The sequence below is a fragment of the Chroicocephalus ridibundus genome, chromosome 3 (assembly GCF_963924245.1).
Source record: "Chroicocephalus ridibundus chromosome 3, bChrRid1.1, whole genome shotgun sequence".
Taxonomy (NCBI): Eukaryota; Metazoa; Chordata; class Aves; order Charadriiformes; family Laridae; genus Chroicocephalus; species Chroicocephalus ridibundus.
The window spans coordinates 300,944-326,704 of record NC_086286.1 but is presented as its reverse complement, the minus strand read 5'-3'; the positions used below and the strand labels follow the sequence as shown (position 1 = coordinate 326,704).

The window sequence follows — 25,761 nt, the reverse complement described above, 5'->3', positions numbered from 1 at the left end:
TATTGCATACTCCTCTCACACTTAAAGAGACCCCTTCTAAGGTTATCTAGAATGTTGGGGTGTTTTTCCTCTGCCATTGCTACCCATTATCTCCTTGAAAGGAGACTTAACCAAAGCCACTCTTCAAAAGAAGCAGCTGCTTCTTTTCATCCTAGTTGGCAGTCAGCATCCAAAGTTTCACAGATTTTTCTCACTTATCAGCAAAGAGGAAATACAGTGCCATAGGAAGCAGAAATAAATCCTTAAACCGTACAGAACTTCAGATTTTTATTGTCTAGTACATTTACTTGTCTTCTGGTTTATTGAAGCAGTATGTCAGACAGCACTTGCCACAATAGTGTCTGTCGAAGTGACTAGCCATGAAGACTCCAGCTCCACACTCCTCAGAGGGGCACTCCCGGCGCAGACGACTGATCTTGCCGTTCTCATCCACCTGGGAAGAGCAAAGAAGCAACATCTCATATGTATGCTCACCACCTTTTAGCAGCGATGATAATTTTGAGTATTTTTATTTGGCAAAGTGGTTTCCATTACAGTTACTACATCAAACTTCTTGAAGCAAAGTCTGGAAGTGCCCAATCGCAACAGTCAGTTCTCTTCTAACAGGTGGGATACTTGCAAATAGAAGGACTTTAAATACGCCAGGCTATGTGCAGAGTATACATGCAGAGTAGTTAACAGGCTTCGTGTCCTTCCTGGTGAGAGCTAAGTTCTCACCAAGTTTTGCCTAGAGTTACTTCTACATACCTTATAGTACTTAAGCACTGCAAGCTTAACCTTCTTTCTCTTATGCTTGTTCTTCTTGGGAGTGGTGTAAGACTTCTTCTTTCTCTTCTTGGCACCACCACGAAGTCTCAGCACAAGGTGGAGAGTTGATTCCTATTTGCAAAGCACATGAAATGGACTCAAAATGCTTTCTCAAGACAAGAGTTGCACAGTTTTTCTTTTATTTACCGAAAGTAGGTAGCAAGCTCCAGGTAACGAGCAAAGCTCTAAATGGATTTTTTGCTATTAAGCCTGCAAATGAACAGGCTCCAGAAAGCAGTGGGCTGCTGCATCCCAAACCACAAAAGGTTCAGTTGCTATAAAATCCGTTGTGACTGTATTCCTCAGTTACAGCTGCAATTGCAGAATAGTTTCACAATGTAACTAAGACAAACAGACAGGTATTTGTTGCTGGCCTCGCTGTCAGGTTAATCTGGCAGAAGCAAGCAGGATATTTTCACATTGGCCCCCTAAAGCAGCTCAGCACAGAGGGCCAGGGCTGGCAGAAGGGAAGCACTGGAAATGGAAGCTGTTAGACATGTTTTTTTCTGTCTGTAATTATAGATTGGGCTGCAGCGACGATCTGTTGTAGTCCTGGCATCAGTCAGGAGTTCTGCCCAACCCAAATCAACCGATCTTGTTGAATCTATTTGATGCGTTTCTTAGGCTCAGCAGCAAAGGTCTGTGCCAGCCATTGGGTAGCGCAACACCCCGTTCAGCTTTTCCTACTCACTTTTTGAATATTGTAGTCAGACAGCGTGCGTCCATCTTCTAGCTGCTTGCCAGCAAAAATGAGTCGCTGCTGATCAGGAGGAATACCTAATGGTGACACAAACCGAGATTAAATGAGGAGTGGGGTCTATGACATTCTATAATAAACCAAGAGGCTGCTGCAGACAGTGGCATCTGCATAAAACACACATCAGTCACAGGGAGAAGAGAACAATAAACGCATCCTGAACTTACCTTCCTTATCCTGGATCTTAGCTTTTACATTTTCGATAGTATCCGAAGGCTCAACCTAATATGAAACAAAACAACGGGAATCAAAAGGCGCTTCGCCTCGTGATTAGCCCAGAAAAGCGGCAGCAGCGCGAGGAGCTGCAGGCACACCACCGCGCCGCGCGGGCCTTGCGGGGCCCCGGGCCCGGGCGGCGGCGGCGCCTTTCCCCGCGCATCCGGACGCCTCGGTGCTCCAGAAGGCCCCGGCCCGGCGGCAGCCGCACCTCAGGACCGCACGGACGGCCCGAGGAGGGCGGGCGCGGCCCGGCCCTTCGCCGGCTGGGCGGGCAGCGCTCCCACCTCCCCGGCGCCACGAGGGGTCGGCGGCGGCTCACCTCGAGGGTGATGGTTTTCCCCGTGAGGGTCTTGACGAAGATCTGCATGGCGAAGCCGGCACCGGCGGGGGAGAGGCGGGGGGAATGCGGCGGCCAGAGCCCGGCGTGCGGCCGCGGAGCGAGGGCTCACCCCGACCTGCTGCTGGCGCAATGGCGGCGGCCCGAAAGACCGCGGCGCCCGCCCGCACGGGGTTTCACCCGCGCCGGAGGAGGGGCGGGCGGCGCGGCCGGACTACGTCTCCCAGCGCGCCCCGCCGCCGCCGCCGCACTGGGGCATGCTGGGAGCTGTAGTCCCGCCGCGGGCGGAAGGGGGCGCGGCGGCTCCCAGAGTGCAGCGCGGCGGCTCCCAGAGCGCAGCGCGGGGGGGGGAGGGCCTCGGGGCCTGTGGGCTGAGGGAGCGCGCCGCGACGGCGGCTTCGTCCCGGCCTGTCTGAACAGAGGGGTGTCGGCTGGCAGCGCTCTGGCTCGTCCATCTCTCGTAGGCTTTGAGGTTTGTGGGAGGAAGGGGGAGGGAGGTTTAGCCTCTGCGTAGAAAAGGCGCCAGCCGCTGCGCCGAACCGTCGGGCGGGAGCGGGAGGCTGGCGGTGCTCCCCCCCGGCCTGTTTGAGCGGGACAGGCGATTTACGGAGAGCCTGCGAACATCTCTGTCGACGGGGACGAGAACGTGGGTGGTGCTGAACGAGGGCCTTCTGAAGAGTCTGACAGTATATACGTTACATACGCGTGGGACAAGGTAACATATATTTGAAGTAAATGACCAACGAACAGTAATTGATGACTGGTTTGCTGCTGCTTTGTCTTCCGGGGAAGAGGGTATAAGCAGGCCGACTGTGAGCTCTTGGTGTAGTTACAGACACCGAGAGCTGGTGTATTTTCAGCTGGTTTTTGTGCCCCTGTGTACGCTGCAGTCAGACAGAAGCCACTGCGATGAATCTGCACTGCCAGGAGCTAGAGTAGGGTTCCTCCTCGATAACCAGTTTTCTTAACTTTGTGGCAGTTCTGAAGTGATAAATCGTTTTAAAGCTGTCCTAAAACAGGAGAAAGTCTACATAACTAAAAAGACCCAGGAAGTCTATCCCCTGTGCCCTGTATTAGCGTCAACGGCTCTTCAGTCTGGCCGAAAGGTTGTTGCTGAAGCTCCTGAAGGACTCGTGCCGGCCTGGTTGTGTCTGCCCTTTTCAAGTGCTGACTGAAATGGGAGATGCCAAGAATAAATAAAGATTCTTAGTTTTCCAGATGGATAAGAACAAGGGTTACAGGGTCTACATTTAAATCCTGAGGTGGACGGGTATTTTAAGACATCAAAAAGAACAGCCCCTGCTCCTTTGCTTTTCCACACCTGTAAGTGCTAAGGACATTGAATGACCCTCTAGAGAAAATGCCTTCTGTTACATGGAAATGGTTGCTACGGCCGTGCAGTGCTGGGGCTGACGGCGTTTGGGGGACTCCAGTGTCACCGGGGCAGCGATGATGCAGCGGAGGAGCAGGTGAGTGGGGGATGTGGGGGTTACGTGGGGTTCCCCCCAAAAGAGGTGGGTCACAGCCCCAAAATGTCTGAAAATTCCTGTGGGGGGACCAAAAAATAATAAAACCTGTAAATATGGGCATGAGCCGTCGAAACAGAGAAAAATCTCTCATTTTTATGTATATTGAAAAATAAAATTCATTTCTCTATATAAACGGAGCTCAAAATAAAAGCCTGAGATTTATTTGTAAAGTGCTATTCAAGTGTCGAAATATACGTCTAAACAGATAGCTAGTCTAATTAGACATTCTATATAATAAGTGTTAATATATAAGTCTAAATAGTTCTAACTTGTACCAGATATTCTATAGAAATCTAAATAGATAATATGTATTCTCTAAGTGTGTGTATGAGTATGCGTAAATAGATACAGCAGTGTAAATGTCTATGCCATAGGAGGTTTCTAAAATGCAAAGAAACGCTGTTTGCAGAAAGGATTTAGAAACTCGCCCTCCCCTCTAGTCTCTCTTGAAGCCGTCAAAGCGCTTTCTAAAGCTGCCCCTTCCCCCTTCTGCTTTTCCCATCCCGATTTGGGGCCGGTTCTCCCAAAGCAGGGACTTTCCCCCCCCCGCGGGGCTGCGCACAGCAAGCGGCAGCTGCCGCCACGGCACAGAAATACCCCGAACCCTCTGATTCTGGGTCTGTGCTGGGGGACCCACCCCCCTAATTTTGGGGGGAAAATATCCCAATTTGGGTCTCCCGGGAAAGCTAAATCCACCTGGACTTGTGCAGCTGGAAAGGAGAAAAAAACCCCACACGTTTTCATGCAGGAAAGCAAAAGTCACCGATTTTTATGTTGTGGATAAGGTGCCCTCCCGCCTCCCTCCCTGGTTCCCGGCGGACTCGCCGCTGTCACGCCCCGGCCCTTGTGCCCCGCGGGGAGCGATGCGGCGTCCCTGGGGCTCGTTCTGGGGGGAAAACCCCTGGTCCGCAGCTTTTTGGTGCGGAAGCGCTGGCCGTCGCCGCGTGGGCTGCGAGCGCGGACGGGGCAGAGGGATGGGAGCCCGGTAGGGGGTTCCGGTCCCCGGCCGGACTGAAGCGGGCTGAGGGCGGTTACCGCTCATCGCCCTGATGATCGCTGAGAGCGGGGTAACGGCGGGGGTGCTGCCGCCCGGCGGCCGGAGGCTGGTCTTGCAGGCGGGGAACCGCGCATGCGCCCTGCCACCCCTCCCTTACCGACCGCGCCCCGGCAGCTTTAGCCACGCCTCTGGCTGTCTGGCCACACCCCCTTGCCCTCCTATTGGTCGGATCGCCTCGCCTGGGGTGGGGCGCGGAGGGGATTGACGGCGGTGACGGGCCAATGGAGCGACGCCGCCCAAGACGGGGGCGGGGCCGGGCGGGAGGCGGCCAATGGCGCGCGTCATGGGCGGGCGGGCGGGGCATGGGCGCTCCGGAAGCGGAGGGGGCCGGGGGAAGATGGCGGCCGTCTCGAAACTGGAGCCGCGTGGTCCGGGCGGGCGGACGCTCGGTCGGGCCGGGCCCGCGGGGCCCCCGCGAGCACGCCGGTGAGGCGGCTGGACCGCGTGAAGGTGAGCGGGGGTCGGCGGGGGGCCCCTAAGGCTGCCACGCGGCGGCCATGAGGGGTGATGGGGGGGCGGATGGGAGGGCCCTGCGCGGGGCTGGGCGAGCGGGGGGCCTGAGCGGGGGGCGTTGTCGGGTCGGAGGCGGGTAGCTGGGCCCGGCTCCCCGCGGGGTCCCTTCGGGCTGGGGGGTTTGGGGTGCGGTGCCGGCGATGCCGGAGGAACAAAGCCCGTAACGGCGGTGGGAAAGCGGCGCGCTGGTGCCGCCCCCCGCAGTTCCCCAGTGCTCCCCACAAAGTGCCCGTGGGTCCTGGGGGTGTCGGGCTGTGGGGTGGCTGCGCTCCCTCCGCGTCGCCCAGCGGGGCTGCAGAGGGGCGAGGAAGCGGGGGGGGGGGGGGGGCTGGTTTGGGGCCCGACAGGGAGCGGGTCTCCGGCTGGCAAAGGGGCTCATGCGGCTGGTTTTGGGGCTGAGGAAGAGAGGGGGTCGTGTGGCCTTGGGCTCAGGAAGGGGGCTGGAGATGAAATCCCCGCCAGGCCCCCCCCTCTCTGCGCGGAGGGTCCGTCCTGGTCCCACTCCTGAGGGGAGGAGGTGGGCTGGGGGTCCCCGGGCTCGTCCCCCTTGGCTGGGTGTGACAAACAGGCTCATTTCTCGCCTCCTCTTTTCCCAGGGTCACCTTCTGCGGCACGGCGAGAGAATCCTGCGCGGCTGGTTCCGCTCGCGGCTCAGGTCACGGCACCCCTGGGTCTGGGGGAGTGGGGAGACACGCCTGTGAGTTCAGGGGCGCTGCAGGTACTCCTCGTCAAAGCCACAGAGAAGCTGACGAGGAGATGCAGTGAACAGAGCGTGCCTCCTGCCTGAGCAGGTCCTTTGGTAGTTAGGAATGGTTTCCTTTGGGGTCAAAGGCTGAACTTTCAGCTAGGATAAATTAAGAGCCGCCTGCTACCTTCATTAGGGTCAAGTGTTTCACTTCTGTGTGTTCCTACTGGTTCCAGGGGAAAGTGGGAAATAGCCTTTTCTTTGCCTACGCGTAACTCAATTTGGGCTAGTCTGTGGTGTCAGTCTAGTTCATGTTTGAGCACCAAGGTGCCAGTAGAAACGTACCAACTGAAACGTGACGGAAGCCGATGCGTTGCTTGATTTTTATTCTTTTTTATTATTATTATTGCTTGATTGTGGAGGGTGTGTTTTTCTGTGGCTCAGTCCACGTTGTTCCTTGGAGCCTTCAGTCTATGACTTTTAAGCAAAAAAAAGTTTGTCGTTCCAGAAGAGGACTGGTCCTTCCTAGGACTGAGGTGTAGACTCGGAGGGTCTCTTAAGTACGCGGTCAGAATGAAAGCCAAACTTCACTGGATGTTGCTGCTGTCGGTCTTCCCTTTTGCTAATGTCCCCACAGCTTCCTCATGGGTGGGAGCTCTGAATCATCCTTGATTTTTTTTTTTTTTTTTCAGTCTCTAACATGTTTTTTTGTGTCCCCAGGAAGAGGCTACGTTTAAAAGTTCATTAGTTTCCTCCTGACCGTGCCAGTGACTAAAACTGAGTTATGATTTTTTGAAACAGAAAAATGACACCGCTCTTAGAGATCCGGGCTATTTCTGAACATGTTTTCGTCACGTGCAAATGTCCTCGGGATGGAGATCGCCTGCGCTTGGTGCTCTGACGAGATGACACGCTGAGACAGGGAAGAGCTCCGGCAGCCAGAAAAGACACAAGGTCCTGGGGTTTTTGTCTGTCTGTTTTCTGGGGTGGGGGTGCGTGTGCTTTTAAAAACAGAGTGCACTGTTGACCTCAGGTGGCAGCCTGCCGAGCTCTCTTGCTGCCTGACCTCTCCTTTCCTTTGTCACTCCTCTTTCGTGGCTGCAGCTTTCGTTTGGATAATTTTAGACGAGCTATGAAGTGACTCGCCTGTGTAAAAGTGCTTGCTGGCGATACCGGGAAGGACCATAAGGTCCTTGTAGTGTGGACTTTGAAGTTAATGTGAAGGCTTTGTCGGCTCTCCTTCTACGGTTTTTGTACGAAATAGTTTAAGAAAACACTAAAAAAAGTATAAGATCCGTTCTGGAGCATGTTACACCCATGCAAGGCTTGCTTTCCTGCGTTTATTTTCTCTTCCTGAAAGCACAGTCTTCTCTTTCTGTGTGTGTACTGTTAAGTGATGCCGTGAAAAAAACTGTGTACTAAAAGGGGGAAGAAACTGTTCGTAAGAGTTCAGATGTTCGGGAGAAGCAGACTCTGTGTTCACGATAAAAGCTTTATGCTTTTTCATCAATAAGTCTTTAGGATATCTTATAGCGGGAGTCGAGAAACCTTACTGAGATACTGGCATCTGTCCTAAAGGCGATCGAGGTCAAAGGAGAGACGTGGACGAACTGGGACAAAGCGGCGTCTCGCTTCTGCACGTTTTCCAGGTGTTCCCACGAAGCGCCAGCAGCATCGTAACTAGTGACAGCGAGTCCTGATGTAGCTTTGGTGAGTTGTTGCTTCCACCATGTCCTTTGTCCATAACCTACAGTGCGTCATTTTGACGTCGGTTGGAAAGAGATTTTTGGAAACGGAAACGTTTCTCGCTCAAAGCAGTTGCCTTTTTATGAAGTTCCCGTCAGAGCGGGTCCTCGGAGATGAAGCGCTGGGCAGCAGGAGTCACGAGCACCGAGACCTTGCGCTCTCTTTGCACTTCTTTGCCGGCGTTTGTGTTCTCGGTTGTTACAGTTGAGAGCTCATAAAACCCTGTTTCTCTGCGTGTTCAGTACAGCCAAAAGCATTTGCCCATCTGCCGGCGCTTTTTGGTAGCCTGACGGATTGCGGCACTGGGGATTTGATTTTCCCCCCCACCCTTGAGAGTAAAGCCATTTCGGGGGGATCTCTTATCTTGCTGATTTTTCTATGCTAAATGAAACTTTAAAAAAAAAAAAGCTAGAGTTGTGTAACTTAGAACTGACTTGTGTTGTTTAAACTGCTGCTGCCGCCGAATAGCTGTGGCGTATGTTTTATAAGGCGTACTGAAGCAGTTAGGTATTTGTTATCCCCTGAAGTTCTGCATTTCTGTCTGGCTTTCAGTGGCGTGTTTTTTCTGGCAGCCCGGGGAGTTGCCTGAGAGCGGACAGAAAGGAAAAATTATTCCCTGTGCGGGGAGAAAAAAAAAAATCTTTTTGTGGAGGGGGTGTGTGTGTGTGAATTGCCCAGGAAAGCGTGGAGCCCCAAGGTTTTTGGGGCGATGAAAGCGCTGCCAAGGGACAGCGAGGACAAGCCACGGCTTTGCCTCCTGGCACCTTTGGTGTGGGAGCAGTCGCTGGAGGTTTGATGTTTTTGTCCCAGCCCTGGGAGAGTGAAATAAGGTGTTTTTGAGGATGAAGTTGCCAGGAAAGCGACTTAACAGCCCCAGGATACCTGGGAAAGTGGCTCTAGTGCAACTAAATCTGCCAGTGAGTCAAAAAAGTCAGGGTTGTCAAAAAAATGCAAAGGTCTAGTAACCCGTATCAACAGCTGTGCCAGAGATGGTGCCGAATACTTTTTCCTCCACTCGGCTGTAGTCTTTGCAAACCTTCGCAAAAGAAGGAAGCTTTACATTCCTACCCAGCTTTGTGCTCAAAGCTTTTTTTTTTTTTTTTTTCCTCCCCTCTCTCTCAGCAGAATGTCAACTGCCAGCGTTTCTCCATGTGGTGTTGTGCCGTGACAGTGCAGGACAGACGGAAAGGATCCGGAGTGCTCTGCGAGTATGAGGTATGTCTGCGATGTGTGTCCGCTTTTTTCTTAAGCGTGGCCTTTGAAGTTAACAGGAAGGCTTTGTCAGCTCTACTTCTATAGCTTTTGAATGAAATATTTTAAGAAAACACTAAAAATAACATAAGGTCTGTTCCGGAGCATGTCATGCGGCCAAAAGCATTTGCCCATCTGATGGTGCTTTTTGGTAGCCTGATGGATTGTGGCACCGGGGATTTGATTTCCCCCACGACCCTCAAAAGTAAAACCATTTGGGGGTTTTATGTTGCTGATTTTTCTATGCAAAATTAAACTTAAAAAACAAAAAAAGGTGATGTCGTATAATTTACCCACTGACTCGCATTGTTTAAAGCGCAACTGCCCGATAGCTATAGCATACAATTTATGGGGCGGAGTGAAGCGGTTAGGTGTCGGTTCTAAAGGTTTAAAAAGAGGTGACTGAATGTTACCGGGTTTCCCCCGCTATTATGACAGAGTGCTCTGGGGTGCTTCTATTTCTGTCTGGCTTTCAGCGGCGCGTTTCCCTGGCAGCCCGGTAGCATCCCTGTCGAGCAGTGCCGCTGGCCAGACGTCCCTCCTCCTTGTGTAACACCCAAAAAAACCTGCGGTCAAATGATAACCGTGTGTTTTGGAGAGGGGTAGTTTAATGGTATCAGTTCACAGCCGTGCAAGTTGAACTAGTGCCACAAGAAAGTCAAATACTTTTATTAGAGTATTTGTAATGAGCGTATGTAAATGTAGGCACACCTTTTCAGCACGGAGCGAATGACCAGGCTTTGTTCTTTATTGCTCCCTTGGCTCTTCAGGGTTTGACCCCTCCGTCTCGGCTGCATCGACCCTGTGAATGAGGTGACCGGCAGCAGCAGTGCCGTTACCAAAGGCAGGCCTCTGCTTTGTTTCTGAAATAGTTGTTTCTTACTAACCCTTATTGTGTGAGAAAATAGCTAATTACCGACTTTATTACTGTGTAAAAATAGTCACTGAGCTGATGTTACAGATAGTGATAGTGAGGAGACAACCAGAAGTAGTTAATCACTTCAAGGTTCTTCTATATGTCAAGTATGTACTCTTATACCAATTAGGATGGAGTTAGGGCTGCTTCAAAGAACATCCTTATTATCTTCAAGAAGTTGGCAAACTTACAGCAAACATTTAGCGTCCTGAGATGACTCAACACCTTAAAAGGATAATGTGAGGAAGGGCCTCCTTACCCAAACGACCACGGGGAAGCTCACGCTTGTGCAGAAGTGTTTTGCCGCCACAGCAAAATTTGATACACGTGTGCAAAAAGCCTATTCGGTCATCCTGATGAATAGGCAAGCCTAGGTGGAGTTATGGATTAGGTAGGTGGAATTATGAGAATATTTTGTGTATAAATAGTGGGTGAATATGCCTGGTAAGGTGTGCTAGACTGTGGTTTTTCCCCCTAGCACCCGATGTCTAATAAAGCACTGTCTCCTCTCTGAACTACCTTCGGTTTCAAGGGCTTTTATTTCAGGTCACAGCACCAGGGCCGTAGCTGCGGCGGTGGCTCCGTCAGCGTGGATTCTGGTTACGGCCCAGCCCGGTCCTGCCGCCCCGCACGCAGGGTGACGGATCTCCGGGCGGCCGCGCTGGGAGGAAGGGGCCAGGCGTTTTTCAGCGCGGGCCAGAGGGTTTGCCGTCACACTAAGAACGTGTTCCAAATGGCATCGGTTAGCCTTAATCCTGACGTCAGGAGCTGGGCTGGCGCTGGCTTTTGCAGGCTGTGCTGTGTTTGGAGCTGAGGCGTTTCCCCAGAATCCTCCTGTAGCTCCTGTCCTGTCCCTTGGCCTGAGGGAATGCCTCTGTTCTCTTCTGCGCGACTTTCCCAGCACGCTGAACTCTAACGGGGGATTTCTGTTTTCCAGGTGCCTCGTTGGCATCGCGCGCTGCTCCAGAGACGCCCCAGCCCAGGTTTGCAGCCGGTGGCGGAGACCCCCTGAGGGGAAGGGGCCAGCCCTGGGTCTGGGCGTTGTGTTCCTTTTTTGGGGGGGAATAGAAGGGTGTCTGTGTGTGTCTGGGGGTGATGACGTCATTGGGGGCACCCCCATGTCACCGGGGCAGTGACGATGCGGCGGAGGAGCAGGTGAGCAGGGGATGGGGGGGGGTTATGTGAGGGTCTCAGTCCCAAAACGTTGGAAAATTCTTGGGATGCATTAAAAAATGTGAAAACCTGTAACTACGGGCGTGAGGCATTGAACTAGAGAACGATTCTCATTTATGTACGAGAAATACGTGTATTGAGAAACAATACTAATTTATGTATGTAAAATAAGTTCACAATAAAAATCTCTGTCTCTAAGGATTCCATGGTTCTGTGTTTCTGCGTCATATAAAAGATCCCTGAACATAAAAATACTTTAAAAATGTATTTATAAGAAGATAAATGTGTAAAATAGGGGAGGGGGCGCTCCCGCCCGGCGGCTGAAGGCGGGACCTGCGGGGGGGGGGGGGGGGAGCGGCGCGTGCGCGGCTTCGCGGAGGCCAGTCCGGCGCGTGTCGCCACAAACCGGCGGCCGGAGGGCGAACCAGGACCGCCGGGACTCCGGCGAGCTCCCCGCCGCCTGGAGCGCGATCGGTGCCGCCCGCCCGGCCTCGAGAGCGGCCGTCGGCGCTCCAGTGTCGGCTCTTGCGCGTTACCGCGCCCCCGTCAGTGCCCGGCAGTTTTCCGGCTGTGCATCTCCATGGCCCCGCCGTCCTCCAGGACCCCGGAAGTGCCCCCTCAGTCCTCCGACGCGCATCTCTATGGCAGTTTAGTCCTCCAGGATCCTCTCAGTCCTCCGACGCGCGTCTCTATGGCACTTTAGTCCTCCAAGAGACGCCCTCGGTCCTCCGACACGCGTCTCTATGGCACTTTAGTCCTCCAGGACCCCGGAAGTGCCCCCTCAGTCCTCCGACGCGCGTCTCTATGGCACTTTAGTCCTCCAGGACCCCGGAAGTGCCCCCTCAGTCCTCCGACGCGCGTCTCTATGGCACTTTAGTCCTCCAGGACCCCGGAAGTGCCCCCTCAGTCCTCCGACGCGCGTCTCTATGGCACTTTAGTCCTCCAGGACCCCGGAAGTGCCCCCTCAGTCCTCCGACGCGCGTCTCTATGGCACTTTAGTCCTCCAGGACCCCGGAAGTGCCCCCTCAGTCCTCCGACGCGCGTCTCTATGGCACTTTAGTCCTCCAGGACCCCGGAAGTGCCCCCTCAGTCCTCCGACGCGCGTCTCTATGGCACTTTAGTCCTCCAGGACCCCGGAAGTGCCCCCTCAGTCCTCCGACGCGCGTCTCTATGGCACTTTAGTCCTCCAGGACACCGGAAGTGCCCCCTCAGTCCTCCGACGCGCGTCTCTATGGCACTTTAGTCCTCCAGGACACCGGAAGTGCCCCCTCAGTCCTCCGACGAGCATCTCTATGGCACTTTAGTCCTCCAGGAGCCCCTCAGTCCTCTGACGTGCGTCTCTATGGCACTTTAGTCCTCCAAGAGCCCGTCAGTCCTCCGACACGCGTCTCTATAGCGCTTTAGTCCTCCAGGAGCCCGTAAATGCTCTTCAGTCTTCTGGAAATCACATGCCTCCAGCACTCTTACAAAACCACAAAGCACGATTAACATTTAACCACAAAAATATCTGAAGATCACAAAAATAAAGCGACCGCTGCAGAACTCTCTTCTCCACAGCAACAACTCGACAGAAATCAAACAAAAGTGTGAGAGAATCACCAGAAGCGAGTTCCAAATGGAAATAAAAAGGGGTGGTGCTTTCCCTGCTGGGAATTTAAGTCAGGAGAAAAGGAACTGCTGCTCCTGTGGCTGCCTTCACGTCTCCTGGGGGTTGGCCCCGCCCTTTCCCAGGGGATTGTGGGAAGGGTGGTGGGCGGGGCCTGAAGGCAGTGGGCGGGGCCTGGGCTCAGGAGCCAGCCCCCAGCCCGGGGTCAGGAGCTCATTCTGCTGCTGGGCTCCTCTGGGGTTGGAGCTCTGTGGTCTCTTTGGTAAAGCGCGGCTTTGGAGCTTGTTGAACTGTTTAGGCAGGTCTGTTTTAACATTGAGACTAGTATGGATAAGAAATTAGAGGTAAGGCTTTTCAATGTAAGGCTTGATGCCATATATAGTAGAAATATTTTGTCTTGGACAGGTTTTGCAGTTGGGTTTGGGTGTTGATGGGGTCTGGTCTGTTCTAGTGTCTCACATTTGAGGTGAGCCAGACAGTTGCGAGGAGGAGCACGGAACTGGTGATTTCACAGAAATGCAATGGTAACGTTGTGTTTCTTGGTATCTTAGGTGCCGTGAATGGTTGTTGCTGCAGCTTTGGCCTCCAGAATCGGTGTGGAGCAGGCGAGCAGAACGCCACGGCGTTTGGGAGGCTGAGGGTGTTGTGGAGGAGGTTGGCATCTCCTCTCAAGATGCTTATTGCTTGTGCTGTGGTTGCTTTGGGGATTCATGGGGATTTTTCCTGTTGCAGAGGAAGAGGAGGAGCTTGGTGATTGCAGGAAGATATCAGATGGCTGTTTTTTGTGGATTGCATCAAGGATGGATTCCGACCCCCGGCCATCTGAAAGATAAGTTGAGAGACCGGCGCCCGAGAGGGGCCAAGGGGATGAGGTTGACAGTTGCAAAAAGGGCCCATTGAAGTTAGCGTAGCAGCGAGGGCTGTCCTGGAGCACAGTCCCCTTTGGCCAGGTCAAGGATGTGGCTTACTGATCAGTGTGAAGCTCGCGCATCCCGGGCAGGGCAGTTACAGTCTGTGTCTGTTGTCATGTCATTCGTGTGGTCTGTGTTCTGTGTCTTAGACCTTTCTCAGGTCTTGAGGTCATCTTTTAAGCTCCAGGAGCACAGCATAGTGCCTCAGGTGCCATCCCTAGGGTCTCAAATGCCTGCACCTGTGGGCATAGCACCAATCATCTGCCGCTCTTCTTGTGTCACATGCTCAAAGCGTAGATTGGTCTTGCAGGGAAGAAGTCCCAGTTGTGGAAGTGGGCCGTTTGGGAACTTCTGAGATGTTTCTCAGAACTTCTAACCCTAACTGATTTTTTTTCATAAGTGTCACTTTTCTTGCTGAGAGTTTTCCCTCATTTTGGAGGCACATTGTTTGTAGTGTTGGTCTGTGCTTGTGTGTGTTGGGCTTGGAGCTGCTCTGCCTGGTCACGTAGAGTCAGGGGTAGGGGGAAGAGCAGCAAGAGTCTATGGGTAATACATTGATCTAACGATACTGTTGAGGCAAAGGTGGTACAGTCAACTCCCATCAAGTAGCCATCAGCGGGTGGTGTGGGCAGCTCTTTAATTAAGGTTTTTTTTTTTGGGATGAGCAGAGCTTTGTGGGAGAGGCTGTTCAGCAGTAGTGAAGCAGACTGCATCTCCAAGATGTCAAGGCTGTTTTGTGTGGGGCTTGAAGTTAATGGGGTTTTTAATGTTAGGCTGTAGTTACAGCCCAGGTGGTATTTCTAAATAGGAAGAAGAATTTTGGTGTTCTGAAGGTATTGATCTGCATCCAGCTGACTGGTTTGATATAGTTTTATCAGATGCATGAGGGACAAGCTGTGCAGAGCAACCTAGGGGAGCAGAGGGGAGCATCGTAACAAAGGGGGTCAGTGGGCAGTATTAAAGTGAAGATGGGATGTGTGGATCTATGACTGCGTTATGGTAACATATTTTTTCAGTTTGGAGCTCGAAGCAATGCTGGATTTGGCCGCCAGGGCTGACTAGGGCAAGGTAAGCGATGGGCTGAAGTTGCAAGTATTTTTTCAGGTGTTGTATTGTGGGTCAAGCTTTAAGCAACCTGTTTGATGTGGATTTTACAGGTGGTGCACAAGCCTCTAGGCGGCAACGCAACCTGACAGAGGATGGGCCAGCAAGGTGTCAAGGTAAAGGGGTGGGATAAGGGAATTGGTGCACGCACCTACAGATTTGGGCAGTATCTCAGCATGTACTGTTTTGCTTGGGTTTTTGTAGGTGCTACACCTAGGCTCAGAGAGGTGATGCTACATGCCGATAAGGGATTCAAACAGGTGAGGTCGTTGTAGGTATGGTCGGTGTATAGCAGCAGAATACTACGTGGCAGCTCAGTGGAGTGCTTGTCTTTGGTTTTCAGGTACGTGCGGGCAGCCTATGGAACCGGACGAGCATTTGGGGTGAGCAGGGTAGTAGAGAGCAGGTGCACAGGGCTGGCGATTACTTTAAGTGCAATGATAACTTTCTGTGTCTCAGTCTCTTAGATGCCGCAACCAAAGATAGCCTGTGGGGGGCGGTGAAAACGGAATGTTGGTGAGGAGGGTTCTAAACACGCTCAAGTGACTTAGAGGTCACTCTAAGGGTGGGGTGTAGGAAAACGTTTGTATCTTAAGTGGTGTTCAGTCTTCTGTGTTTAACAAGTAGAACACCCGTTGACTTATAAGAGGCCTGTTGTAGACTCAGAAGCACCCTAAGGAACACGCTTGAGACCCCTGCTCTGCCGTGGGAAAGGTCGAAGCACAGTGGTAAACTCTACCTGCGTCAATCCCCGACAGACCAGTGAAAACAGGGTGCTTGGCAATCCGCTAGCATCGACTGAGCTCTGCAGCACCTACAGTGTTGCTTGTGTGCCTTTGCCCCGGTGCCGCTTTTGGAATTCCTCTGTTGGCGACGTAACAAAAGTACATTTATTCTTTGCAGTTTTTCTGTTGTTTTGCGGTTGTTAATGTGTCCTGCCTCTGCCAGCTCAGACACAGCTGCAGCATCTGATTTTGGAGTTTGCACAGTGCAAGTGAGCAGAAGGCAAGAGCCTTCAGAGGAGCGGGTTGTTGGAGGAAGGGTCTGTGTTGCCTGATGCATTGCTGACTGACTGCACTGCTGTGTGTGGACTCTTTTTGTAGACGATGAAGAACCTGACGACCGAAGGATTCATCCCGTTGGCTGATTGTGGTTTTCCTTGTTGAGGATGGAGTCAGACTCCCCGCTCTCCGAAAGATAAGTTGAGGGACCAGTGCTGGAGCGGGGTCAGGGGAGGGAGGGGACAAGGTTGGCAATTGCAGGGAGGGATTTTTAAAGTCAGCGTAGAGCAGAGGCGTTTCCAGGAGCGGTCCCCTTGGGGCAGGTAAAGGGAGCAGGTTAGTCTTCGGCATGATGCTAGGTTGTGCTGGGCAGGGCGGTTCCAGCCTGTGTCGGTTGTTGTGTCATTGGTGTGGTCTGTCTTCTGTGTCTTAGACCTTCCCAGATTCTCCATGTCCCTATTGCCCTTTGTGCTGAAGGACAACAGCATGCACCTCAGTCGCAGCCCCCAGGGTCTCAAATGTCTGTCCATATTGGCAGAGCATCAACCGGGCAATGCTTTTCTTGTTGCATTACAAGCTTAAATGGTGGATCGCTCTTGAGTCTGGGAAGTTTCCAGTCGGTCCTTTTTTGCAGAGTTGTTCCCGGTTACGTGAGCAGTTCTACTCTCTAAGCAGTCCATTTTCAGGGACTTCTGGGATTTCTGTGGTGCGTCGCTACGTTCTTAGGTCTTGGAGCCAGGCTTCCTGCGCACACATCTTCTCATTTTGGAGAGTCTCTTCTTATCACGGACTGTGACATTCTACACTTGGTTTCAGGGAGTTCCGTAGAGCCTCTTCACATCACCATCATGGGCCTGCAGGTCTTCTTGCCTGATGGTGACGTCTGTCCTGGTGTCATTCTTCTTGCGGAGAGCATTCTCACATCTCTGCGGCGCATTGTTTGTAGTATTCTGTGTAGTGTTGGTCTGTGCTTGTGTGTGTGTTTGGCTCGGAGCCGCCCTGCCCAGGGATGTAGAGTCAGGGGTAGGCTGAACAGCGGTAAGAGTCTATGGTTACTGTGTGGATCTGCCTAGACTGAGGCCAGGGCAGTACAGTTGCCTCAGCTGGAGTGGACATCAGCACATTGGATGGATGTGACTTACAGTAATGTTTTATGGGGAAGAGCAGAGCTCTGTGGGAGGGGCTGTTCAGCAGTACTGAAGGAGACCGCATTTCAAAGATGTTAAGGTTGCTTTGTGTGGGCCTTAAATTCAGTGGGTTTTTTAATGGTAGGCTGTAGTTGGAGCTGAGATTGTATCTCTAAATTGGAACAAGACTTTTGGTATTACAGAGGTATCGCTCTGCATTCAGGTTATTAGTTTGATATTGTTTTATCAGATGCACGAGGGACAAGCTATATCGGGTAATGTAGGAGAGACGAGTGGCACGCGGTAAGAAGGTGGGCCGGCACGTGATCTGAGAGGGGTGATGTGCCCGGTGGCTCTATGACTACACTACAGTACCCTATTTTTTCAATTTGAAGCAATGGGCGATATTCGATATGGGCACAGGGGAGGAGTGGGGCAAGGTGGGTAGCGGCGGGTGGGGATGAAGTCACAGTTCTCTTTCAGGTGTTGTATTGTGGGTGAAGTTCTAAAAGTCCCTTGGTTCTGCCTTACAGGGGGTGTGCCAGCCTCAAGGCGGCAGCCTCACAGTATGGAGACCAGGTGGACCAGCAGACAAGGTGAAGGAGTGGGCTATAAGAATTATTGCAGTCAGGCTGAGGTTTTTGGCAGTATCTCAGCTTGTGCCTTCTGTTTGGGTGGTTTTTTTGGTCAGGTGCGGCACGCAGGCTCAGAGGGGCACAGCCGCATGGGGATGAGCGGGCCAAAAGGTGAGGCAGATGTGGGCCATGTCAGTGTCTCATAGTGAAGTAGTATATGGCAACTTGTTTAAGAATTTACTGTTTGGTTTTGTAGGGGCTCTGCAGGCCACCTTTTGGAATCGGATGAGCATTTGAGGTGAGCCGGGGCAGTAGCAAGGAGGATCATGGGGCCAGTCATTACTCACAACCGCAACACTAATTTTGGTACCTAACGCTAATTTCTTGGTATCTCAGGTGCTAGGAGCTGCGATGGCCACAGTGTCAGACTCTGCAACGTGCTGGTGAGCAGAATGCCATTGCGCTTTTCAGGAAGGGGGAGTTGTGGAAGAGGTCGGTGTTGACCTCTGTGATACTTCTTGCTGGCACTGTTTAGCGTGGTTGGTTTTTTTGTTTTATTTATTATTTCAGATGATGAAGAGGAACCTGGTGACTGCAAGAATGTCCCAGGTAGCTGATGCATCATTCTTTTGTTGACAGCGGCTTTGGACCCCCGGCCCTCTGAAAGCTAAGTGGAGGGGCCAGGGCTAGGGCAGGCCCTGGAGGAAGCGGATGTGGTTGACAATTGCAGGGAGGGGTTTTAAAGTTAGCGTAGGGCAGAGGGATGTCCAGGTCCCCTTTGGGCAGCTAAAGGGAGCGGGTTAGTCTTTGACACGATGCTAGGTTGTGCCGGGCAGGGCGGTTCCAGCCTGTGTCTGTTGTGTAGTTTGTGTTGCGTCTTCTGTGTCTTAAACCTTTGAGTCTCGGTGTCCTCTTAACACCCAAGGAGCATGGCATGCGCCTTGGGCACCATCCGTAGAAGTCTCAAATGCCTGTGTTCAGGCGCTGATTTTCTTGAGTTACAAGCTTAAAGTGTGGATCGGTCTTCTGCGATGGAAAACTCTGAACGGTTCTCACTTGCAGTTTTGTTCCCAGCTGCACGAGCAGTTCTGCTTTCTAGCAGTCCATTTTCAGGGACTGGGTTTTCAGCCCTGCATCCTTAAGTTCTTAGGTCTTGAAGCCAGGCTTCCCGGGCCTACATCTTCTCAGTTTTGGTAGCTGTTTCTTGTCATGGACTATGATCTAGACATTTTCTGGGGCTTCCACAGAGCCCCCTCAAGTTACCGTTACAGTCCTGCAGGTCGTCTTGCCCGATAATGACTTCTGTTCAGGTGTCACCCTTCTTGCTGAGAGTTTTCTCTCATCTTTGAGGCGTGTTGTTCATAGCGTTCCATGTATCGTCAGTTTGTGCGTGTGTGTTGGCTTGGAGCTGCCCTGCCTGGGGGCGTAGCATCAGGGGTAGCTGCAGTAGCGGTGAGAATGTACTGTTAATATGTGGATCTCCCTAGACTGTTGAGGCAAAGGTGGTACAGCCGTTCCAGAAGGAGTAGCCATCAGCAGGTTGTGTGGACAGTTGTTTCATTAGTGGTTTTTGGGAAGCGCGGAGCGATATGGGAAGAGCGGCTCAGCAGTAGCGGAGGAGTTGGCATCTCAAAAGTTATTAAGTCCATTTTGTGTGGGTCCTCATGTTTGTGGGTATTCTTCTTACTGGCAGGCTGTCTTTGCACTCTAGATGGTATGAAGTAGAAACAAAACCTTTGGAATTAAGCTCTCATTCTGTATCCGGGTCATGTGTTTCATATTGTTTTTTTCAGATGCAGAGGGACCGCATCCTGCCTGCAGTCTTAGGTGGAGTTTTCGCATTTCTCAGGAAAGCAGCAGGGACGTAAGGTTCTTTCAGGATGTGGGGCACCTTGTCGCCTTCCCCCACGGTGCACAGAGTGCTGCCGTGTCCCTGGAGCCTTCACGGCTTGCGGCAGGGCCCTGGTGTAGGTCGGGTCAGGGCTTCACTGACTCTGTGGGTCTGTAGCAGAGCCTGGAGTCTGTGGGAAGACAGAATATAGGAGTTGATGGCAGAATGCAGGGAGAGGCTCGGTAGAGTTGCTCCTGAGGAGCGTCTGACGCCGGGGGTTCAGGCTGGCAAATGGAGAGCGGGAGCTGTGGGGAAGAAGTGGGGCTCCTTCCCTGATGGCTCAGGGAGAAGAGAAGGGGTTTCTAAAGTTTTGGCACCGGGGCATGGCTAGGAAAGCATGGCACGTTCACGAGTCTTTCTCAGACAGGTTTTGCAGTTGGGTTTGGGTGTTGACAGAGCCTGGTGTGTTCTAGGCTCTGGCATTTGAGGCGAGCTGGATAGTATCGAGGAGGAGCACAGGAGTGGTGATTTGGTGGAAGCGCAATGGTGATGTTGTGTTTCTTGGTATCTTCAGTGCCGTGAATAACTGTTGCTGCAGCGTCAGACTGGAATTGGCGCTGAGCGGGCGAGCAGAATGCCTTGGCGTTCATGAGGCTGAGGGTGGTGTGGAAGAGGTGGTATATCCTCTCAGGATGCTTATGGCTGGTGCTGTGGCTGCTTTTGGGATAACTTTTTTCTCTTTTCCTTTTGCAGAGGAAGAGGAGGAACCTGGTGACCACAGGAACGTATTGGATGACTGTTTTCTGTGGACTGCCTCAAGGATGGATTTGGACTCCTGTCTCTCCACAAGGTAAGTTGAGAGACTGGTGCCCGAGAGGGGACAAGGCTGAGAATTGCAAAAAGGTGTCTTTGAAGTTGGCATAGGGGAGAGGTTTGTCCTGGAGCACAGTCTCCTTTAGGCAGGTCAAGGATGCGGCTTACTGTTTGGCATTCCCGGGCAGGGCGGTTCCAGCCTGTGTCTGTTGTCGTGTTATTGGTGTGGTCCATGTTCTGTGTCTTAGACCTTTCTTGGGTCTCGAGGTTGTCTTTAAGCTCTAGGGGCACGGTGTGGAGCCTTGGGCACCCTCCCTAGGGTCTGGGACGCCCACACCCCTGGGCACAGCACCATTTGGCTGCCACTCTTCTTGCGTTAGAAGCTTAAAGCTTGCATTGTTCTTGCATCTTGGAAGTTTCTGGACGGCCCACTTCTGTCACTGGGGCTTCTTCCCTATGTCATTACGTTCTTAGGTCTTGAGGCCAGGCTTCCTGCGCATACATCTCATTAGTCTTGACAGTCCCTTATCACAGAGGATGATGTTCTGCACTCTGTTTCAGGGGCTTCCTTAGAGCCTCTTCAGATCACCACCATGGTCCTGCAGGTCTTCTTGTCCGACCGTGTCTTCGGTGCAGGTGTCATCCTTGCTGAGAGTTTTCTCTCATCCTTGAGGCGCGTTGTTTTTAGTGTTCTGTGTAGTGTCAGTCTGTCATTGTGTGTGTGTGTGTGTGTGTGTGTGTGTGTGTGTCTGGCTCAGAGCCCCCCTGCTGAGGTGTGTAGAGTCCAGGGCAGGCAGAATAGTGATAAGAGTCTATAGTTAATGTGTGGATCTGTCGAGACTGAGGTAAAGGTTGGGTAGTCACCTGGAATTGATTAGCTCTCAGTAGGTTGGGTGTGTGGGTGTTTCATTAGTGGGTGTTGGCATAAGCAAAGCCAAGTCAGAGAGGCTGTTCATGGTTAGCGAAGGAGATAATATCTCAAAGGTGTTCAGGCTGTTTTGTGTGGGGTGTAATTTTGTGGGCTTATTTTTTTTTTTTTGATGGCAGGCTGTAGTTGGATCCAGTTCAACAGTGTTCCGAAGTAGAAACAAGACCTTTGGAATTAAGCTATCGCTCTGCATCAGGGCAATGTTTGACTTTTTTTTTTTTTTCTCTTTTTACATGCAGAGAGATGAGATGTGCAGGTTGACGCAGGGGAGCCGAGAGTAGTGCTGTACAGAGGTGGCATGGCATGTGGTATTAAAGGGAAGATGTGACTGGTGCCTCTATGAATACAATTGGGTACTTTTTTTTTTTCATGTGAGGTTGCGTAGCCATGTGCGAATGTGCTGGTCTGAGGTACGACAGAACCAGTTTTCCTTTCAGTAATTTTACTTTTCAGGTAAATCTTTTCCAACTAACTGAACTGTCTGAAGATAATGATGTATTTTTCAGGTAGTATCTACTTCCAGAGCGCCAAGATATTATATTTACACTTAATGCCAAGGGATACCATGCAGAGAGGCTGTTGCTTGTACTTACTGCTATAACAGTGCAGCTCAGCTGACTTTTATGTATGCCCCATCGGAAGCGGAAAAGCGTAGAGGGGTCGGACACACGGTGAAGAGCGGACAGGACCGGTGACCCAAATCCGACTGATGGAGTATTTCGTCCCATCCTCATCATGCTCAGTATAAAAGCTTCAGGGATCGAAGGGGTTGGTACCTTTCCTTCAACAGCCAGCGTCCAAGGACTCCTCTGTCTGTTTGTCATGCTTTCATCCCGATCCATGCGTTTGTGCCACGGGATCCGGACTCCAGTTTCCATCCATTGCTGACTCTAGTCTCAGACTTTGCTTGTGCCTGCCAGTAAAGCGATGGCCATCCTGGGAGCTTGATACCGCATTGTATGTATATATTTTATCTGTTTTACTGTTTTCTTGTTACCATTGTCTTTCCTCAGTATTACTTCTCTGTTTATATTTAATTAGAGTTCAGTTTCTTTTTCAGTCCCTAAGTCTCCCTCAGATTCTCTTCTTCCTTGGGAGAGAAATTAAAACAGAGCGTATGTCACTGCTCAGCCTAAGCCACCCCAGAAAAGATGGATAGGACCCTGGAGTGGACTCGGATGAGGAGAGCGGCAAACCCAAGCCTTGGTTCTTTCTCAGCTGCTGCATTACAGGCAGCGCACAAGCCTTTGCTTGCACTCTGTCCGTCGGTCCTATCTGCCTAGTTCTGGCAGAAGTCGGGTAATACGTGGGGTCTCGACAGAAGTGACATATGACCCCCCCCACCATTGTGGGGTTTCTTTTAGAAGGAAACTAAAGGACATGGTGATTTGAATAAAAAAAAATGGTTATCGGGCTTAATGATCGACTCTTTTGTGCAGACTCAGAGGACATCTCTGTGTTTCTGTCTGTGCCCTGCAGAAGTTTAATTAAGTTTACTTACCTACTGTGCCCCGTTGCTGACACAATTGACATAGTTGTAATAAAAGAGGACGTATTGTCATTTCCTCTAAGGGTTGCTTTCTCCATTTTGGTGTTTTGCATGCTGTACTTTTCAGGCCTGTGAGGAAAGGAGCAGCTGCTCCTCTGGCAGACTCTATGCCTTCTGGTGGTCAGCCTGGCCCCTTTCCCAGGTGCTGGTGGGAAAGGTGGTGGGAGGGGCCCGTGGCATATAACCCACAGCCTCTGCTGGGGCAGCTCATTCCGCCGCCAGGCGTCTCCAGGGTCGGAGCTCCGCCGGTCCTTCAGTCAATTGCAGCTTTGGAGCTGGCTCAGCTCCTGGGGCGGAGATGTTATCCTGCTTAGAGAATAGCAGGTAAGAAGCTGGAGGTGGTAAGACCTTGAGGACCAGGTGAGGTTTGGCAGCACATACAGTAGAGAGTGGTCTTGTATGCTGCTTCTCTTCCTTGTGTTTTTTCAGGTCAGTCATGTTGTAATGAGCGTTTTGGGGGCAGTGAGTTGGTTTAAGGATATGTTTTTTTCTTTTTCAGGCATGGCGCACTTTCCTGGAATCCCTGACTGTATTGAAATGGAACTTTACTTGTGTTTGTTTTTTTTTTTTTTTTTCCACTGGCTTTGCTGTATCCCGGGTAAGATGCCCATAGCATTTGTCTCAATGAGGGAGATGATGAGATCACTTCGCAGGGACTGGGTGAGCATCCTGTCTGCAGCCGTAGATAGAGTTTTTGGATTTCTCAGGAAAGGAAGAGGGATGTAAGGTATAATGTCTTTCAGGGTGTGGGGCGCCTTGTTGCCTTCCCCCATGGTGCGCAGGGCACCACCGTGTCCCTGGAGCCTTCACAGCTTGCGACAGGCCTCTAGTGTAGGTCAGGTCAGGGCTTTGCTGACTCGGTGGGTCTGTAGCAGAGCCCAGAGTCTGTGGGAACACAGAAGATAGGAGTTGATGGTGTGGTGGTTTGGCAGAAGTGCAGTGCTAATGTTGTGCTTCTTGGTCCCTTAGGTACCATAAATAACTATCACTGCTGCCTCGGACTCCAGAATCGGCGTGGAGCGGGCAAGCAGAATGCCACGGCGTTCAGGAGGCTGAGGGTGTTGTGGAAGAGGCTGGCATCTCCTCTGAGGATGCTTATGGCTGGTGCTGTGACTCCCTCTGGGATTACTTTTTTCTTTTCCTTTTGCAGAGGAAGAGGAGGGACCTGGTGACAGCAGGAATGTATTGGATGGCTGGTTTCTGTGGACTGCATTGAGGAAGGATTCAGATGCCCGGCCCTCCGAAAGCTAAGTTGAGAGTCAGGCACTGGAGAGGGGCGGAGGTGGACAATTGCCAAATGGGGTCTTTGATGTTAGCATAGTCGGGGGGGGGGTGGGGGGTGGGCTGTGCTGGGGCACAGTCTCCTTTAGGCAGGTAAAAGATGTTGCTTACTGTTCGGCATGATGCTAGTACATCCTGTGCGGGGCAGTTCCAGCCTGTGCGTGTTGTCGTGTCATTCACATGGTCCGTGTTTTGCATCTGAGCCCTTTCCTGGCTCTCGAGATCATCTTTAAGGTCCAGGAGCATGACATGGGGCGCCAGGCATCATCCTTACGGTCTTGAATGCTCGGACCCCTGGGTGTAGCACCATTCGGCTGCCACGCTTCTTGCATTAGAAACTTAATGCGTGCATTGGTCTTGCGTCTCGGAAGTTTCCGCACGGCCCGCTTCCAGGACTAGGACTTCTTCCCTGCGTTGCTACGTTCTTAGGTCTTGAAGGCAGGCTTCCTGCATGTCCGTCTTGTTGGGCTCGACAGTCCCTTCTTATTATGGACCGCCACGTTCTACACTTTGTTTCGGGGGCTTCCGTAGAGCGTGTTCACGTCGACATCATCACGATCCCCGAGATTTTCTTGCACGATGGTGACTTTGGTCCCGTTGTCATCTTTCTTGCTGAGAGTTTTCTCTCGTCTTTGAGCTGCATCGTTCATAGCATTCTGTGTAACGTCTGTCTGCAACCGTGAGTGTTTGGCTCAGGGCTGCCCTGCCCGGGTGTGTAGCGTCCAGGGTGGGCGGAATCGTGTGGAGAGTCTCTATGTATTATATGAATCTCTGTAGATCGGGGCAAAGGTGTTACAGTCATCTCAGGGTAGCCATCAGGAGGTGGTGTGGACAGCTCTTGCATTGTTGTTGTTTGGGAAAAGCAGAGGCATGTTGGAAAGGCAATACAGCAGTAGTGAAGAAGAGTTCATGTGGAAGAGAATATGGCTGCTTTTTGTGCAGATTTAATTTTTTTTGTCATTTTCTTCGTGTAAGGTTGTATTTGGACCTTAGATGGTATTTGTAAAAAGGTGCAAGACTTTGTTATTATGACCCTATTGCTCTGCCTCAAGGTAATTGCTCTGCTGCTGTTCTTGCAGATGCAGCGGGACAAGCTGAGTAGTCCCAGCAAGTGAGGCGCTTGTGGACCTGTTGGTGTCTAATAGCAAAGTACTACGTTGCAGCTCAGTGGAGTGTTTGTCTTTGGTTTTGCAGGTGCTGCGCGCCTCTGGAGCCGGACGAGCGTTGGAGGTGTGCTGGGTAATAGAGAGGTAGCGAGTGGGGGTGGTGGTTTCCCGTAAGCTCAACAATAATATTGTGTGTCTAGGTGTCTTATGTGCCAGAACCGGAGAGCGCTGCAAAGTCTGAATCTGGAATCTGCGTGGAGCAGGTGAGCGGAAAGGTACGGTGCATCTGCTGTGGGGGATATTGCAGTACAAGTTAGAGTTGACGGATGCGATGGTGCCCGATGGCACCGTTTTGTGGAAATTGGGGTTCCCTTGTTTGTTTTTGCGGATGGTGAAGAGGAAACTCAGCGACGCCGGGATGAATCGATTTGATACATGGTAATTTTTTTTTCTTGTTGAGCAGGGCTTCAGAGTCCCGGCCCTCAGAAAGGGAAGTTGAGGTACCGGCAGTGGAGCTTCCTGGGGCAGGGGAGGGGACAGGGTTGGAAATAGCAGCGAGGCATTTAAAAGTGTGCGCAGCGCTCCAGGCTGTCTAGGAGCGGTGCCCTTTGGGCACGCAAGCGGCGCGGTAATTGTCCTGACCGTATGTGACACTATCTTGCGTGGTACTGCCTTGTATTGTGCTTTGTCTGGAATTGGATCGCTCTGTAGTTTTCTCGTCTGCAGTGTCGGGTGGTGTAGCACAGTAACGCCTGTGTTCTGTTACGTCTTGCGCTGTATTGCTCGGTCATTGTCTTGACTGCAATCTGAGTCTGTCACGTTGTACCGTTCCCTACATTGTTACTTTGATGGATTGTTCTGCATCTGACTGTATTGCGTTGCTGGGCTCTGCGTTGTTTTTGAATTGCATTGCTCTGTAACTGTCTTGACTGCTGTCTG

General features: G+C 51.9%; 1 protein-coding gene and 1 long non-coding RNA gene across 4 annotated transcripts; one reads left to right on the top strand and one right to left on the bottom strand.

Moving 5' to 3' along the window:
* Positions 1-250: 250 nt before the first annotated feature.
* Positions 251-2,312, bottom strand: RPS27A (ribosomal protein S27a). Its single transcript, XM_063331146.1, has 5 exons — positions 2,103-2,312; positions 1,732-1,786; positions 1,499-1,584; positions 748-879; positions 251-433 (listed from the first exon to the last, which is right to left on the bottom strand). Exons 1-5 carry the CDS (start codon positions 2,148-2,150, stop codon positions 284-286), a joined length of 471 nt encoding a protein of 156 aa, XP_063187216.1. The 5' UTR covers positions 2,151-2,312; the 3' UTR covers positions 251-283.
* Positions 2,313-5,017: 2,705 nt separating this feature from the next.
* Positions 5,018-11,174, top strand: LOC134513938 (uncharacterized). Of its 3 annotated transcripts, none has more exons than XR_010070553.1 (5): positions 5,018-5,156; positions 5,816-6,858; positions 7,483-7,614; positions 8,776-8,865; positions 10,755-11,174. It is a non-coding gene; the product is annotated as an uncharacterized LOC134513938 (long non-coding RNA). The 3 variants fall into 3 exon arrangements; XR_010070555.1 differs by having other exon boundaries at positions 9,672-11,174; XR_010070554.1 differs by having other exon boundaries at positions 8,773-8,865.
* The last annotated feature ends 14,587 nt before the right edge of the window (positions 11,175-25,761 follow it).